We start from the raw sequence: 19,722 nt of genomic DNA, 5'->3' as shown, positions 1-19,722 counted from the left end.
TTTCACAGTGAGAGCACGCCAGCGTCCATAGGAAAGCATTGTGAATGCTTTCCTATGTGACTGGCTGAATGTGCGCGCAGCTCTTGCCGTGCGTGCGCATTCAGCCGACGGGGAGGAGAAGAGGAGGATCGGAGGAGGAGAGCAGGAGGAGATCTCTCCGCCCAGCGCTGGAAAAAGGTAAGTTTTTACCCCTTTCCCCTTTCCAGAGCCGGGCGGGAGGGGGTCCCTGAGGGTGGGGGCACCCTCAGGGCACTCTAGTGCCAGGAAAACGAGTATGCTTTCCTGGCACTAGAGTGGTCCTTTAATGTTGTGTATGAATATGCAAGTTAGATCTGTAAGGCTGAACGATCGGCATTTATAGAGAAGTTGTTTTGCTAGGTTGCTATTGAGCCGGATATGTGTACCGGGTAACCATAGCAACGGGTACGTCAGTACGCTACTTCCGGGTAGCGGCATACTGACGCATGCGCAGTTGTAGCTTATAGATGCCGAGGAGGAGAGACAGCCTTACAGGTGGTGAGTGTTTTATTGATTGAATTTTTAGTTTGACTAGCTATATAAGCATGTCATTTGTAATGTGAATTTGAGCTGTAAAGATCCTGATGAAAGCCACAGACGTTGGCTGAAACGTCGATCAGATTTTAAAGGAATGAAATAAAAAGGAAATTGTTTTAAAGACTGTGAGTGCAAGCCTCTTTCTCAATATTTGTATATCAATTAATGGCATTGGCTAAAGTGCACCAGGAAATACTGCATTAAAGTATGTGTGCAAGGATACAAAGGGACAATATGTATTTATATATATATATATATATATATATATATATATATATATATATATATATATATATATATATATATATATATATATATGCTAAATAACTACATAAGTAGACTGCTAGACTGATTTTCCTCTCTAGTCGTTTCTCTCACACCTCACCCCTCTGCCAGTCCTTACATTGGCTTCCTGTATGTATAGGAGTCAATTCAAGGTACTAACTCACACAAAATGCCTAGACAAAGTGTCAGCTTTTACGTTCTTAGAACTGGGTCTGTAGGTGATAATGAAGTTAATAGTGTTTTTTTTTTTAACAAAATACAAATCAATAAACTTACCAGCCGCACCTGAGTCAACCAGGGCTTTGCATGAAAAGTTCTCCTTGTTGCAAAAAGCAGAAATGTCAAGGAAAATCTGCTTCAGGAATTGCTAAGACCTGTCCCCTTAATTACACCTAAGACCTGTCCCCTTAAGGTTCTTAGGTGCGGAAGTTTTCCGGACGTATATGACAAGCATCTCTCGTACGCCCTTTCTTGCCACAATATAAGCACATACCCTCTCTTCTCCTATACTGTTTCTCTGCCTGAGACAGTCCTGTAACACCTAACTGCATAGGTTTGGGTTCAGACAGCGTCGATAGGTCAGGAACAACAACCTGATGGTAATCCGAGAATGTGTTCCTGATCTTGATTTTCTAGTATTTGACTTTGGCTTTGTTTTGACTTCCCTGAATTCTGGTATCCTTGACTTTTGGCTTTCCCTCATTGTTGTGTCTGATTCTGTGTTCCTGACCTTAGCAACTATTTTGACTATTCTTGGATACGTTAAGTCCGGCCATTCTAAGGTCCGGTTATACGTAATCCTTAGTCCTAGGTGTGACACAGTTTTGCGTGCTGGATCAACTTGTAATCCTGACAGGTTCTGGGTCTCGTCTACCAGGATGAAGGCATCTAGGGGATGCCTCTCCAAAATTGGATCCAGGGTTCCCATATTTTTAAATATTTGTCCCTTTTCCCTAAGACTGACCAGTGGATGTCTTCCAGCTCCCTTGTTCTCTCAACTCTCTGAACCATTGTTCTCTGATTGGTGTGGTTGTCTGTCGCCAATACATTGCGATGAGAGCATTAGCTTCTCCTAATAATAGGTTCCATCAATACTGTTTATGTTTCTCTTTAAAAGAGCAGGGCATACCTAGCAAAATCTGGGACGGGGTCAAATGGATTTGCAAAGGAATAATCCCCTCGACGTCAACTAGGATTTGTCGCCAAATGTGTTCCATATCTCATCTCCAGCATTTGTCGCTGACTGTGAGCCAGTAGGCATGAACCTACACTATCTGGTGACCCGTTTATAAAAGGACTCCTTGCGGGCTATGCTAACTGGGGTTTTTATCCCTGTTTCAAGGATGCCTTTTTTTTTTCAGCAAGTACGGGTGCTTTAGCTTAAAGTGTCCCTTTAGTGCCACCATATTATCTATTGTTTCTTAAAGGACAAAAATGACTCATGTAATATCCTATATGTATACCTAACACATTACGTGTGAACAAAATGTAAAAAATAGGCATATAAAAAAAATAAAATGATTTTTCACATGTTTGAGTATATCTACACTTCAACTATAAATAATTAAAAACTCTATGTAGATTCATATATCAGTCATAATGTTAAATGTATAGGATCTAAATCAATTTTTGAAGGTTAATGCTAACCCTATTCGAAAACAAACATGATACCAATCAAACTCCTTGACAAACCTTACATGGAGCCTGGTTCCAAGTCGATAATACTAATACTGGTCATGGGCAGTTGGCAAAGCCCAGCACCGGTCACAATCATTTGGGGACAGGCTGCAAGACCCTGCCAGCACCTACTGAGACCTTGCAGGGTCTCCACTGAGCAAAAAAAAAAAAAAGCATGGCTAAGCAGACTCCCAGTAGACTCAAAGAAGCCCTATGGATCCCTTGATACCTGGGGTACCCTAGTTCTGAGCAGGAATTGAACCCTGTTCACAACAAAGATGCAATATGTTCAGTGCAATCTTACAGGCATTTAAGTCCACTTGTGTAGGGCAGTACAACCTTTATTTTTAAAAATAAAAGATAACTAAAATAAACACTTAAGTATTTCCTTACTTGATGGACTTTTGTATGTTCATATAATTCACAAGGAATAATCTTAAAATGTAGTGTGTTCAACAATACACCGTGTATTCCGTGTTTGCATACCAAACACTGTGGAAACACAAAATTGGGCATGATCAATACACCATCATGCTCTAAACTAGAAATGTTTAATTAAAGATAACATCTTAACTATCCAATACTGTTGAATGGGTTAGGCAGTGGCTGAGTGACAGGCAACAGAGGGTTGTAGTCACTGGAGTATATTCAAAGTGAGGCCTACTTACTAGTGGGGTATCTCAGGGATTTGTTCTTGGACCCATTCCTTTTAATATTTTATTAGTGATATTGCAAAAGGTCTTATTGGTAAGGTATGTCTTTTTGCTGATGATACTAAAATTTACAACAGGGTTGATGTTCCAGGAGGGATAAGCCAAATGGCAAATTATTTAGGTAAACTAGAAAAATGGTCAGAGCTGTAGCAACTGACATTTAAAGGGACTCTCCAGTGCCAGGGAAATATATTTGTCTCCGTGGCTCTGCAGGACCCTACAGTGTCCCTCTCCCTTCCACCCCCCATCCCAAGTTGTCTGATAGACACCACTAGAGGAGGACTTAACCCTGCAAGGTAATTATTGTAGTTTGTAAAAAGGAGTTGGCACCCAGACCACTCCAATGGGCAGAAGTGGTCTGGGTGCCTACAGTGTTCATTTAATGTAGAAAAGTGCCACATCTTGGGCGTAAAATGGATGTTGGCACCCAGACCACTCCAATGGGCAGAAGTTGTCTGGGTGCCTACAGTGTCCATTTAATGTAAAAAAAAAGTGCCACATCTTGGGTGTAAAATCCCAAGGGCAGAGTACGGAATATTTGATGCCCTACTAACTTCAGCATCTGAGGAAAGGGATTTAGGAGTAATTATTTCACTTAAAGATAGGCCGACAATGTTATAGAGCAGCTGGAAATGCTATCAAAATTCTTGGTTGTATAGGGAGAGGTATTAGCAGTAGAAAGAGAGAAGTACTCATGCCATTGTACAGAACACTGATGAGACCTCACTTGGAGTATTGTACGCTGTACTGGAGACCGTATCTTCAGAAGGATATTGATACTTTGGAAAGAGTTCAGATCAGGGCTACTAAACCGGTTCATGGATTGCAGGATACAACTTCCAATGACAGGTTATAGGTTGGAGGAAAGACGAGAAAGGGGGGATATTATAGAAACATTTAAATGCATAAAAAGAATCAACACAGTAAAGGAGGAGACTATATTTTAAAGAAGAAAAACTACCACAAGAAGAGGACATTGTCATTAATTAGAGGGCAAATGTTTAAAAATAATTTCAGTAAGTATTACTTTACAGTTAAAGTAATAGACACATGGAATAGCCTTCCAGCTGAAGAGTTTAAGCATATGTGGGATAGGCATACAGGTATCCAAGACTTGAGATAAGACCAGGGACTAATGAAAGTATTTAGAAAATTGGGCAGACAAGATGGGTCAAATGGTTCTTATCTGCCATTACATTCTACATTTATATGATAGCATTATGGTAAGCACAATGCACACGTGGAACTGCATAATGAATACAGTGCAAAAACATACGGTAATTCTAGGCACATTGCTCCTTAAAGGGAAACTCCAGTGCCAGGAAAACAATCTGTTTTCCTGGCACTGCAGATTCCCTCTCCCTCCCACCCCCCAATGCCCGGTTGCTGAAGGGGTGAAAACCCCTTCAGCAACTTACCTGAGGCAGCGACGATGTCCCTCATCGCTGCTTCCTCCGCACCGCTCCTCCTTCTGACTTCGTCGGCCGGTGGGCGAGACTGATCCCGCCCACCGGCCGAGGAGACCTAATGCGCATGCATGGTCTGGGTGTTTTTTTTTTTAGTTCCTGTTAATACAATTGCTGACCGCTGAGTTTGATTTATCATTTTTTTATTGATAAAATTACTGAAGCATGGAATTGATTTTGATTTGCCAATTTGTACACCGATATCTCAGAATATAGCTTCAAAAAAAAAAAAAAAAATTATAGACAGACACATTGTTTTATAGTGTATTACCACTTACAAAGACATTCCACTTCCAAAGCATGTATTCTAAAAAAAAAAAATGCAATCATAGGATGCCCATATAGCACACTTTATCTTGCATAGCTGACTTGATGTGAAGGACAGCTGTTCAAGTTTAAGAATATAACAAATACAGTAAATAAAAGTAAATACACAAACCTTTACTTGCTTTGTCTACAGTTTGTAGGTCTTCAACAAAATTCGGGACATCAGGAAATTTCTTTTCACATACTTCTGCCAAGAAATGGATTAGTGTGGTTTTTTGATCTGCAGACTTGGTGTCTTTCAGCTAGAAGAAAGAAAAAAAAAAAAAAAGACAAAGTGAAGAAAAATATGCAAAACAGAGAAACAAGAACAGAAGTGAACAAACAAAAATAGAGGCAAGCAGAAACTACAAATAATCAGCTTTATTTATTCCACTCAGATTCAACTTATAGAAAATAAAAGATGTTTTCAAAAATATCTAAAATATGATTGCCATGTGTTTGATCATTAAAGGATTTGTGTGCATGCAAATGTTAATGTGTGAATTGACTGCTTATTTATAAGTATGTAATATGTAAGCAGTATTGTTAACATAGAAAGGAAGAAATAGAGATTGTTTGGTCAGCAAACCGTGAGATGTGATAAACTAGAAAGAAAGATTAAAGGAGTACTCTGATTACATAAAAATAAATACAAGTACACAGGCGTGCATGTGTATTTAAAAAAAAAAAAAAAAAAAAACAACAACAACAAAAACACTATTACATTCTGTGAGCTCTGGAGTTACTGTTTAGTTTAGTGAATGAATGAGTGCGCTTGATCCTGTACAATTTGGCCCAAGCAGCACCAGTATGCATGTTCAGGTGAGTGCAGCTATCTTGGTTTCATATATGTAGGTACACACACATACATAAGCCAACCAATCAGAGCAGTCTGACTCAAATGTCTAGCAATAGCCATAAACATGTATCATGAAGGGTGATTACTAAAAGACAGAAGGAAAAAAAAAAAATCCTTACAGATTCTACATAACCTTTAATCAAATGGATTTTTGTTATAAATATTATAGATAAGAAATTTATATTTCAGATGGGAGAATAATGGTTTCCGTAATATGAATTTATGTTAATCAAAAGTTTTACACACACACACACCTTTCTCCCTCAAAATTAGAGATCAACCGATTATCGGTCTGGCCGATATTCAGTATTTTCGGCAATATCAGTATCGGCCGATAAAGATACCGATATTGCTGATCAGGACCACCGGGCCCATGACAAGCCCGTCGGGTCCTGGGGGCCCAGCAAGCTCTTACCTTCCCAGCAGCTCCCTTCAGCTCCCCTGTCTAAATCTCGTGAGTCCCGCGCCTGTCAGAGCATTGCCACAGGTTACCATGGCAATGCTCCACGCGGCACACAGGCCACAAGAGTTAGACAGGGGAGCTGAAGGGAAGGTAAGTAAGAGCTTGCTGGGCCCCCCCCACTGCACAGTCCATGACACCGGACCACCAGGGAAAATATATATATTTTTTTTTATAGTTAAAAAAAAATGTCCTTCCTTTTTTATACACACTACATATCTACACAAACACACACACACTCTGCATTATATACACGCACTACACAAACACACACACTCTGCATTATACACACACTACACAAACACATCGGCCTGAAAGTTGACAGATTATTGGTATCCGTTCTAAGAAAAAATCAATATCGGTCAATCCCTACCCAAAATTATAGAACTTTTTCATTTTAAAGGTGATAATGACTAATGTGTTCACTGTGGGTGCAGACCTCAATGGCACATGAGAGAATGGGAAAAAAATAAATAAATAATAAATAAATAAAAAAAGATTATTTATATGGAACAGCAGTTGATTGAAAAACAGGTAAGTTCTTTCATAAAGCTTTCATAATATATATTGAAGGTTTCTGACAGAGGTGACCACAGTTTTTGTTCAGTGACAACTTCCAACAGAACTCTGAGAAAGCAATGTGCCTTGTAGCTGCAGTAACACAGATAAAAGCATTTTCCCAACATTCTGATAAAAATGAACAAATCTGCTAAGCGCAAAAGTTCAAATTATAATGAAGTGGATGGGTTTTTATATTCTGTGAAAACGCTACCTTTTATATTTTAAAGCCTTATGATGGACCATAGCTATTGTGGGCTGCTAATGAGGAAGATGTTAAAGATGGGCCACCAAGCATGTCATACCACTGAGATAATATAAATGTTGAAAAGATATATGTGCTCTCATGGAAACTAATATTCTCAAATGTTTTTAACTTTGTTATTATGAATTATGACAAAAGGCAATGTATATAAAAAAAAAAAAAAAAAAAATCAAATAAAAGAGGAACAATGTTTAAAACGATACCATGCATTTGTCTTTTACAGTCTTTCACATGTTATAGCAAATCTCAACAGATTTCACCGGCTACTGCATTTTAAGTGAATTAGAAACATAATAAAAATGTAATGCATAATGTGATATTCGTTTACTTATTACAATAAGGTATAACAGAGCGTCCGTTTTTTAATTGTCTATTCTTTGGATGACTAACATTGTTTTCCACATGTTTACTGTACTGAAGCAGAACTTTTACATCTAATACTTATACACATATACACATCAACAGCATACTAAAATGTAACTGCAAGTGGTGCTACTTTTCGATATATAATATATAAAAAAAAAAAAAAAAAAAATAACCTAGTAACCGGATGCAAGAGGTTAGCAGGAACAGCATACACGGAGATGCACAACCAAGTCGCTGGGATTGTGTACCAAAACATCTGCACAGAATATGAATTGGACCTGCCTAAGTCCAGATAGGATATGCCACAAAGGGTAGTTGAGAATGGCAGGGCTAAGATCCTTAGACTTCAAGATCCAGACAGACAAGCAAGTGCTGGCCAACCAACTCATTGTGGTGGTAGACAAGGAACAGAAGACTACAGTTGTGGTGGATGTGGCAATGTCCAGTGGCTGTAACATCAGGAAGAAGGAACATGACAGTAGTAGTCCCAGTTGTGATATGAGCACTCAGGGCTGTGACTCACAAGTTGGGGGAGTAGCTTCAACATATCCCAGGTGGGACATCTGAGATCGCTGTCCATAAAGTTCTAGTTACAGCGGAGATACTGCACAGAAACCTCAAACTCCCAGACTTCCGGTAGAAAACCCGAGAATGATGAATAAACATACCACATAGGAGGGGTGAGAATTTTTTAGTTTTTTTTGTTTATACACACACACACATATACATGCATACATACATATTAGGGATCAAGACCAATATTGATATTTTAGAGCTGATACCGATAATCTGAACTTTCAGGCTGAAATATACATGCCACGTGTAGTTGATGCAGTTGTGTTTAGACAGGGGAGCTGTGTGTGTAGTGGATGCAGTGTGTATTTGTGTAGGGTGTGTATATAATGAATGCAGTGAGTGTTTGTGTAGGGTGTGTATATAATGAAAGCAGAGTGTGTGGGGTGTGTATAGTGAATGTAGTGTGTAGGGTGTGCATAAAGTGAATGCAGTGTGTGTGTGTGTAGTGTGTTTATATAATGCAGTGTGTGTGTGTTTCTGTAGGTATTCAATTTTGGGCAGGCAGGACCATATTTTTATTTAAATATTTTCTTTTTGTCCCTCCTCCCTGCTTGTTACCTGGCTGGGAGGGGGGGGGGGGGTGGTATAACATTCCCTGGTGATCTGGTTGCATGGACTGTGCAGTGAGGGCCCAGCAAGCTCTTAGTTACCTTCCCAGCAGCTCCCCTTTGTAAATCTTGCCGCTAACGTGCTGCATGGAGCGTTGACATGGTAACCAGGAAGAGAGAGGAACAGTACGTATAGATATAAACAGGGTTAGGTAGGGGTAACTTTAAATGAGAGTTACCGGCTAAGCTCAACAACAGTAACAGTAGTCTAAGGGGTGGACCAACCACACACAGTGGATTGTGTGAGCTAAAATCTATAGCCAGTTACTTAGATACCAATTCTCCCAACCATCAGCTGAGACAATCAACAGACCTTAACAAAGGATATATGCCAAAACCATAAAAGATAACATCCATAAGGACAGGAAAAGGGAGACCAGAGAGCAATATTGTAAATATTTTACCCCGGGTTACCTAGGCACCGCACAAAGGTAGTTCCTACCTAAACCAACTGACCTTAGTGTAGCCAAACCAACAAACAAACTAAAGAAAAATGAAATTAAATAGTGCTCATCGTGCTACCTAAAGTGCAAAGTGAGTGCTAAGAGCTAGAAAGCCTGGCACATGTTTTGGCGTGCTAACACGCCATTGTCAGTGGCAAAGTCAACAAACAGACCCGGAAAAAGAATTTAAGTACCTTGTTAATCAGCCGTTATTGTGAATTCAGCTGGAGCTGGTTAGGTGGGAGCTGCGAGAGGTGAAATGCCTCTAAAGCGACAGAGTCACGGCTGATCTTTGGAAAGGATGAATCAGACACAATCAAGGGGCTGAGACAGTATGATAATAGGTGAATGGAAAAAGGATTGCTACGATCTCACCACAAACAGATACTATGCCTGATATACACATACATATATACATACACATATGGAAAGGCGGAGTCTGTAGTTGTGGGAGGGGTTTATCCAGCCTATAAATTCACAGGCCTCCCCTTCCTCTGGGCTGAGACTTCCTGGTTCTGTACAGAACCATCTACTTCCGGTTCAAAGGTCATCAACACAAACTGCATGAACGCCAAACAAACAAGCTGGTCTTGGCCTAGTGTAGCCTACGCAAGTATTAATTTTACCTAATTTGAGTAAAAAAAAAAAAAAAGAAAGAAAAACAGCCCTCCCTCGAAGCTCATGGGGCACTGCCACATCCTGTTGCTGTTCACGTGTTTTTCAGAAAAACAATAAGTTTGTTCGCTTTGGTCAGCGTGGGCCACACTATCACTGACATTCCACACAAATTCAGCCAACATTTGGCCTTCAACTAACTAGCATTAGCATTTCAGTCTGTATTCCTTCCTCATTCTGATATGGCAAATTTCACTACTAACGCAAACACAGCTTATTTCAATCACAGCATCAGAGTGATACCTCAATTTGGTTCATGCATTCTGCTTACTGTATTTGAACATATCATATTGTATAATATGCAATTCAGTTAGTCACCCTACGTTATTTTGTATAATAAATGCTACGCCATATTCCATTTTCATATTTGCAACTTGTGTTACTTATTTTCACCAGGCCTCAGTACCTATAAGCATTTTTCATGGTTGCCCTCTTGGTATTCAGGACTCATGGTGCTACATTGTTTAGTAATGTGGCTAAGTGTTGCTACTGACTGTGTAAATTCATGTCAGGCCCAAACTTGGGCCTATACATGTGTTCAGCATTTATGGTACAGCCTGTTAATATTCTGTCTTATTTCACTGTCTGTCAATACTTACATTGTTTTAAGCCCTTTCTGGTCTCAGCACGGGATTAGTCAATCGTACTTTAAAATTATGTCTGTCATAATTATGTCTGTTATAGGGTTATATGGCCATACACATGGCCCTCACCTAAATAAGTTATAGTCACACTTCAATCAAGACATGCCACAAACCAGGTCTACCACTTGGGGACCAAAAAAAAAAAAAACTGCCCCAAATGAAAACATGCATTTAAAATAAATACATATGGGGCGGGGCCGGACCGCCGAGCTGGCCGGTCGCAAGCAGGAGCAGCTCCTGCAACAAACCTATGATTAAACCACCAAACGTGGGCCGGGGGGGTGATCATCCCGGTCCTCACCTTGAGGCCTGAACCGAGAAAGCCCAACTGGGGCAAGGGGGACCCAGGCGCTGTACCTAAAATGGCGGGCGCCACGTGCGCAGGAGGCAGGGGAGAGACACGCTACCTCCCCGTGATCACGACTCGCAAAGCGACTCCTGCCTCCCAACCCTGCAATAAAGTGAAGCGGAGAAACACTCACCGGCCCCCGGGGCCATCGGAGCTAAAATCAAGCGGCCCAATTAACCGCCACAAATGTCCTATAACGTCCAGTTACATAGGAGATTCTAATCCTGGATGGGGAACATTCTCCTCTTTGAAATAATACTTCTACTTCAATAGCACTTTTTGATTATGGGGGGGGTGCAGTTCAGAGCAGGCATTTTGCTAAGGGGTGCCATCAAAGGCACTAGTGATTTAGCAATTAGTTATTATCAGCTGTACATACTCGTTTTCCTGGCACTAGAGTGCCCTGAAGGTGCCCCCACCCTCAGGGACCGCCTCCCGCCCGGCTCTGGAAAGGGGAAAGGGGTTCAAACTTACCTTTTTCCAGCGGTGGGCGGAGAACTCTCCTCCTCCGATCCTCCTCCCCGTCGGCTGAATGCGCACGCGCGGCAAGAGCTGCGCGCGCATTCAGCCGGTCACATAGGAAAGCATTCATAATGCTTTCTTATGGACGCTTGCGTGCTCTCACTGTGATTTTCACAGTGAGAATCACGCAAGCGCCTCTAGCGGCTGTCAATGAGACAGCCACTAGAGGAAATAGGGGAAGGCTTAACCCATTCACAAACATAGCAGTTTCTCTGAAAAAAATGGGTTAACCCTAGAAGGACCTGGCACCCAGACCACTTCATTAAGCTGAAGTGGTCTGGGTGCCTAGAGTGGTCCTTTAACTCTGTACAGCTGTCACTGTTTCCTTGCATTAATCATGCACAATTGTCACCGTCTTAATGCTATTAGCCATATACAGTGACATATCCTGTATAGGTGTTACTACATTTGCTATTAGACAAATATAAAGCAGCAGCAATCTACTAATTAACACTCGGTATACACTTGTATTAATTATGTACAGTTACCACCATATTTGCTATTAGACAATATTAAGTAGCAGCAATCTACTGCTTAACACTTGGTTTATCTTTTTATTAACCCCGTACAGTCGTTATTATATTGCTGTTAGACAAATATAAAGCAGCAGCAATCTACTGCTTAACACTAATTTTTTAACCTTGTGTTTGTTCCGCCCCCCATCACTGTATTTACTTGCCAACAATTTTTCGTTTGACCCTTTGCTTCTACTTGTATTAACCCACAGCTTATGCCAACTATTATTTTCTACTGCTAGCAAACCATACAGCGATACTAAGTAGCCATATTTCTTGCTACATTCATTAAGTGCCACATGTATCTCTGTACTAGCCCACAGAGGGCATTAACCACAGCTCTATGGTTTAACATGACTATTACAGTCTCCTAAAATAAGCCACCACCGTGAAAGTAGTTAGTTCCTTTCCCCTATATTGCTTTTACTTTTATTTTCTAATTACTAGCTTTCTAGTTACTCCACATATTTTAAATAATACAATAAAAGTTATATTTTATACGTTTCTCATTAACAATATTATACACCATGCAGGTAGAAATGCACCATCCTTTTTATTTTTTATTATTTTTTTTTTGTATATTGGAATTCACTGTTAAGGAGTTATCCCCAATTTTTCTGCATTCTACCCCATAGGTTTTGTATTGACAGGCTCAACACATGTTTTCTTTAATCTTGATTCAAGTCAACATACTAGACCAATTTGTCCTACACTCAAAGGACTACACAGGCATGTGCTCTCTCTTAAGGTTTCACATTAACCATTCACTACATCAAATTCATCCTGTATGTCAGGACACAATTCATAAAACTATGATACAACCCTTCATCATATTCGGGGGCGTGGCCAAGACCTTGACCAAGATGGCCGCTTAATCTGTGTGCTCCGCTCCACCATACCCCTAAATAGTGATTAACTACAGCCACAGACGACAAATGGGTTGCAACAGGCGCACGGAGCCCTCTCAGACACCGAGGGGCTCACAACACAGCCATTCTCAGGGTCCCATGGATTCCTTTTTACAGCAGATTCCCGGTCCCGGAGGGGAGCCGGTAGGCCCGGGGACGACACCGCCATCTCCTGCCTCATCAACCGGCACAGAGCACCCCGCACTTGACCGCATAAGTGAGGAACTCCGCTCCATAGCGGCCTCCATGGCCACTAAAACAGACCTGCTCACACTTATCACCACAATACAAGACGCTCTACGTGCAGAGATTGCGGGCATCAGGACGGAGGTAACCGCTCACGGAGGCCGCATTGAGGCCTTGGAACACTCAGTGGAGGCCCAATCCACTAGAATCGTGGCAACCGACCTGGCGATATCGCGGCAAGGAGACATGCTCCTCGACATGAGAAGGCACCTGGAGGACCTCGACAATAGAGGCCGCAGGTGCAACATCCGGGTTCGGGGGGTCCCAGAGACGGGAGGGGAGGAAAACGTGGCAGAGGTACTATCAGGCCTTTTCACCATGATGCTACAAGGTGATGCACCACAACACTTTGAGTTTGAACGGGCACATAGAGTTGCACGCCCGCGCTCTATTGAAGAAGGTCCTAGGGACCTCATTTGCTGCCTCCACTCCTTCCCCGTCAAAGACTCTATTATGAAGAAGGCCCGTGAACGACCGTAGTGGACATACCAAAACTCCCATGTCTCCTTTTACAACGATCTTTCCCCCCTCACACTCGACGCCCGGAGAGCCCTGAAGCCGGTTACAGCAGCCCTCCGTGAACGTCACATCTCCTACAAGTGGGGCTTTCCCTTTGCACTGATGGCCCGCCATCAAGACGGCTGGATCTCTGTGAGGTGGCCGGCAGAGGTACCGCACTTCCTGGAAGCCCTGGAGCTCCCGCCTATCCCAATCACAAACTGGGTCATTGGACCCACAGGACAGGGCCCGCGACCTCAGGGAGCTCCGCGGAGGCGCAGAAATGGATCCCCCCAGAGGCAGCCTCCCAGGCGACGCATGGATCCGGGAGGCCAGGCTGAGTGAGTACCATCCCCAGAAATGGGAATCCTGTGCCCGTACCTCTGGTTCCAGCCCCCCCCCCCCCCCCGTTGTCACAACCCTGGAGCCCAAGTTTGAGGGCCCCAAGTACGGCTCTCCCTCCCTCCACACCCTCATGTCACGCAGACCCTCTGTCCAGGAGCCCATCAACGAAACTATGTTTTTGTGCTGGTCCGCCTTCTGGACTTTCCACCACTTGGTATTCACAGGGAATCCCCCCCCCCTTTTTTTTTTTCCCCATGTACGGACAATGGTTAAGGTATGCCATGGAAGTGGCGGGTGGAGTCTTATTTCATTGTCTACTGATGTGTGAATTCCGTGTTGACTCTTAAATCCTTTTGGATTTCCCCCCAATGTTTGACCAGTGCCCCGATAGAACAATGTCTCAGAGCTTTCAACCCACAGTGGCCGGTGGTAATATGTATGGAATCTTTGAGGTAGTAATGGGCCGCCTACACAACAGAACCTCTGCAGGACGCAATCCAGAGGAACTCTAACTAGGACATGGACACAATGCAGATATATGTATATGCTCACATCACTCCATCGCCCTCTCGGACACCAGGGAACAGCTGCGGGACATGCAGTACTGCCTATGGGACCACCGTGTAAGACCAGAGGACTAACAACATGACGGTCTTATGTCCCTTCACCATGTAATACATAGACACACGGCATGTCTCCTGGGACATGAACGTAGACAGCATCTGCCCCTATCGCCTCCCTGGCATACCGAACCGTATTTGAGCAGCCTGTCCATGTTGTTCTGGACCTCGCCTGCTACTACCAGCCAGCCCCTTTCATGAGTGACGGTGACTATAACGGCTATTGTCTTACACCTGCCCTCATTGTGATGCCATACAGCCAATCCTCTCAGGCATGACTGCTCTGCTGTGGCCGAACTAGCTGGACGGTATCTTAAACTCTCCTTCATTACCCTATTGTATTCTCACTGAACATTTGGGGAGTATCTGGCTTACTTACCCGGTTGAGTTATGTGCATTCTGGTGCAAACTTGTGCATTTTGGAGTGGAGAATTGGCTCTACACACCTGTGTCTCTGCAGCTCCGGGGTAATCCCTGATGGTTTTGCCGCCGTGACCAGTCCTATACTCTGGTTCCGTATTCATACTCCTGTATGTTTTTGTGTGACAGATTTATAAGAGCTGGTTCATCAAGTTTAAAAGAGCAGATCTCGACTTCTTCAACTCTCAATGTGAGATCTACCCATACTCGACACTGTAGGGACTCAATGTCACCTTCCTCACCTATAGATTTTCTTACCATGTCTTATTGTCCCTGACAACAAATGGGAAGGTGGAGCCTGTAGTTGTGGGAGGGGTTTGTCCGGCCTATAAATTCACAGCCCTCCCCTTCCTCTGGGCTGAGACTTCCTGGTTTAGCCCACCCACCGCTCCATTTATTAAGCATTCACTTAATGGGCCCTCTTTTACAGGCCTACCAGACTGGCACACCACAACCGCCTTGTACAACTACTACACACACATATATATATATATATATATATATATATATATATATATACACACACACACACACACACACACACACTTTGGCAGTAACCCTTAAAGTTCTCAGTACATGCATTCTTAAATTGCTGTGTGTGTCCAAAAACATCATCCCCGATTTTTTCTTTTTCTTTGATTTTTTTATTTTTTATTTTGGCATAGATTGGTGGTAAAATGGTTGCATGAAAAGTGTCAAAATACCCCAAGTTTAATACCTTGTGGTGTCTTCTTTTAAATATATATATATATATATATATATATATATATATATATATATATATATATATATATATATATATATATATATATATGCACATACATACATACATACATGTGAAGGGTTATTCAGGGATTCCAAGATATCAGTGTTACAATGTAACTTTCATTTATTTTTATTTATTTATTTTTTGGGGGGAGGGAATGGTTTGGAAATAGCAAAGTGGGTGTACTTATTGCCCTGCAACTTAAAAAAAAAAAAAAAAGGTATATAATATGTGTGGGTACAGTAAATGAGTAAGCAGAAAATACAGCTAAACACAATCACAGCAGAAATGTAAAAACAGCCCTGGTCCTTAATAGTAAGAAAATTGAAAAGCAGTCTGCTCACTAAAGGGTTAAATATTAAAGATCTGATACAAAGTTGCATTGTATTAGATAAGGAAAAAGAAAGGGCAGATGTGTCAACATAAATATGTATGGCCCAAAACCCAGAAGTCAGGTGTTTACAGTATCCATGTTAAAACCCATGTCTCCCCATGGTTTAACGTTTAAAAATTGTTCTTAAATCAGTAATCGGAACTAGGAAGGGTTAGGAGGGGAGTTGTGAGTGTACTACAGGGTGAGTAGTTAGTTATTGCTTGTGCCAAGTTGGGGAAAGCAGACCGAGAAAACCCAAAAACCTCTCCAGGGTTGCCTAGGTTAATATTTGATGCTGGGGATATTAATGGCCTATGCATTTTGGTTGCCGTTGTTCGCTCTTTCTCCGTACTCCCTTTCCCACGCCCTCCAGGTGTTATTGGATATCAATTTCGATTGTGCTGATGTGAGTGTCATCTTTTTGTAGGTATAGAATTATTTAAGCTTGTCGAGTAGTTGGGGCAGGGAGGGGCAGTCAAGTGACTTCCACTTTTGTGCCAGGAGGCTTCCCGCGGCCATCAGCACCAATGCCGTGACCTGCTTCTCATGTGGGTTTAGGCATGTGGGTAGTAGCAGCAGTAGGCAAATAGATGTGGTCAGAGGGTAGTCTGGGATGTCTAATGTGTCTAAAACGGAGCGGGCTAGTGTCCTTAGAAGCTGGATATCCCTACAAGACCACCACAAGGGCAACAACGTGCCCGTATCTAGATTACATCTCCAACAAGTGGGTGTTGTATTAGGAAATATACACTGAAGTCTCTGAGGGGTCATGTACATCAGCTTTCTATGGGCCTCAATGTGGGGAAAAAAATGTGTCCATTTAGACAGTCCATTTTAGGGCATGGAGCTAGTCAGTTTCTGTTAATGTCATGCCACAGTCGATTTCCCATTGGGCCTTATGAAGTTGGGGTTTAGTTGGTGTGATCTCTTGCCAAACTTTATAACATAATGCCAATGCGTTTGGTTTAGTCGGTGGGGACCAGTACCTATCTATTAGCAAGTGTGGGGTCACCCATTCGGGGTCCCCTATGGTATGGATGGGTGATGTTTGTGCTGTGAGAATGCTCTTTAGCTGCGAGTAAGAGAAAAGTGCTCTATTCGGTATGTGCCATCGTGTCTGAAGCTCAGGGAAGGGGATTACCTCGCTATTCCCAAGGAGTTGAGATATTTAAGTGATCCCTGCCTTTAGCCAGTCTGTGAGTGGGATGTCCCGTGACACAGTTCTGAGAGCTGGTAAAGGTGCTTTGGCGTGGAATGTGTCTTTGTGGCCCATGATTAAGAAAAAAAAAATATCCCATATCTCTATTGTGTGTTGGGTAGTTGGGAAGAGATTAGGCTTTTGTTTCCTGAGACGTCTTGGTGTCCATAAATAGTCGAGAAGGGGTTGATTTGGGAATTGTGCTTTTTCCATGTCTGTGCATTGTATGGAGTCGGGTATGTAGGGGAATGCCTGTTGCTAGTGCTGTTGCTCTATAATATTGTCAGATGTTCGGTAGGCCCACACCTCCAAGTCCGGGTGCAGTTTGTAAGAGTGCTAGTGATACCCTGGGTCTTTTGCTTTCCCAGATGAATGCACCACATACTTTCTGCAGGGCTTCACAGTACTGTTTGGAAATTTTAAGAGGAAGCATTCTAAATATGTAGAGAATGTGGGGAAGTATCATTTTATAAGAATTAAGTTCCCCCATCCATGAGAGCAGCATGTTCATTTCTTGTTCATTTCTGTTCATTTCTGTTTTACAAGGTGATATGAGGGGGTTGTAATTTAGTTTCACTATAGTCATTATAGAGGGAGCTATTTTTACTCCTAGATATGTGATAGATGTTGATCTCCAGTCAAATTGGTACGTGTTGCGTAGGGAGTCTACTTATGGTTTGGGGAGGCCTACTGGTAGGGCTTGAGTTTTGTCTTGGTTCAATTGATAATGTGAGACTTCTCCAAATTGTTGCAACAGATCTAGTAGAGGAGGTAAAGAGTGTGTCAGGTCGGAGAGAGCCACAAATATATCATAGTCTAGCATTATTTGTCGATAAGTCCTGTCATGTATCGTAATGCCTTGAATGTCGGGGTGCGTACGGATCTTGTGCGCTAGGGGCTCCAGAGACAGAATGTACAAGAGGGGTGAAAGCGGGCACCCTTGCCAGGTCCCGTTTGTGATTGTGAATGGCAGTCAGGAATCCCTCGTTTGACACCCTTGCCGCCGGAGCGCCATACAGGGCTATGATACAGGGCAAGCCTGTTGCTAAGGAGTTTTGCATAAATCTTGGCATCTCCATTGAGTAAAGAGATGGGTCGAAAGTTTTTGCAGTGTGTCGGGGGTTTACCTGGTTTAGGGAGGGTTGAGATATAGGCTACCAACATCTCTTCTGGGAGGGTGCCTTTCGCAGCACTCTGGTTAAGGATGTTTAGAAGGTGGAGGGAGATGGTAGAGGAGAAGGTTTGATAATATGCATTTGAGAGGCCATTAGGTCCCGGGGATTTGTGGGCTGGAAGGTGAGACATTGCTTTTCTAAGGACTTTTGTAAGGGTTTTTGAAGGAGGTCTCGGTCCTCTTCGGTCAGTCTAGGCAAGTTTGTCCCCCGGGAAGCTGTCAATACTTGTAAGGGAAAACACTTGATAATTTTAAGGAACTGCACTGAAAAAAAGGATTTTAGAGAACAAGTAAGAATTTTAAACGATAAATTTAAAAATAGACATTACCCATCCAAACTTATTTTTAACAAGCAGGAGCAAATCGAAGGAATAGATTGAAATACACTATTTAAAGAAAAAATAAATAAAACTTTCTAAGGATTTCAGTGTATCATTTATAACTAAATACAATAATAAAGCACATTTAATCGAGAAAGCAATTGGAAAGCACTATGTCACTGTAATATACCCCAACGCGCAAGGATAGCCCAGATAGTCTAGAGGCAGAAAACAAGATATGTTTTACCGGACCTTAGAATGGTCGGACTTTGACGAGGAAAAGAAAAGACAGAGTCCAGAACGAGCCGAGGTCAAGGGGACAGAGAGACAGCAAAAACTAGAATAAGCCAAGGACTGGTACACGGTAGAGCAAACCGGCGGACAAGATAAGCAAGGATAAAGAGAAAACGGAGTCAGGAACAAAGCCAAGGTCTAGCACCAATAAACCACAACTGAACGATACAAGCACTAAAGGGAACTGAATCAGAAACCACGATAGGGCAAGGACTAAGGGAAAAGGTGAGTATAAATACCCTAGATATCAATTTGATTGACCCCTGTCATATCCACGCCCCCAAAACGTGAGTGTATGGGGAATGTGGCATGACAGGGGCCAATGGGAGACCGTTTCATTTTTCGGCTCCCATTGTCCCTTTAAGAGCGCGCCCGAGACACGCGACACGCTCTTAGAGTCAGGCGGTCACTGCCTGCCTGTCTGAGATTGCCGTTGGATGAGTCGCACGCGGCAAGAACAGAGGGCCCCGGCCGGCCCCTAGAGAAGGTAAGTACCGCTACACACTGGCCAATATTGACTCAGGATTTTTTTTTTTTTTTAAATGTTCTCCCCCCCAAAAAAAAAAACATGTCCTATATAAAAAAGACACAGAATCTAAAATCTATTCTAGCACCGGGTGTATTACCAAAAGTAAAATCTAGAAATGAAAAACATTTTTTTAAAGGGACACTATAGTCACCTGAACAACTTCAGCTTAATGAAGCAGTTTTGGTGTAT

General features: G+C 42.4%; 1 protein-coding gene across 1 annotated transcript in view; it reads right to left on the bottom strand.

Annotated features, from left to right (window-relative positions):
• DIAPH3 (diaphanous related formin 3) overlaps nucleotides 1–19,722 on the bottom strand; it is a 747,362-nt gene that overhangs the window by 274,119 nt on the left and 453,521 nt on the right. The window contains exon 22 of the mRNA XM_063425945.1: nucleotides 5,136–5,265. Within this exon, the coding sequence (XP_063282015.1) occupies nucleotides 5,136–5,265 (130 nt within the window). The remainder of the gene's footprint in view (nucleotides 1–5,135; nucleotides 5,266–19,722) is intronic.

Source organism: Pelobates fuscus, chromosome 1, assembly GCF_036172605.1.
Source record: "Pelobates fuscus isolate aPelFus1 chromosome 1, aPelFus1.pri, whole genome shotgun sequence".
In the NCBI taxonomy this organism is placed as follows: Eukaryota; Metazoa; Chordata; class Amphibia; order Anura; family Pelobatidae; genus Pelobates; species Pelobates fuscus.
Note: the sequence above shows the minus strand (reverse complement) of the source record. Positions and strands in the feature narration are given on the sequence as shown.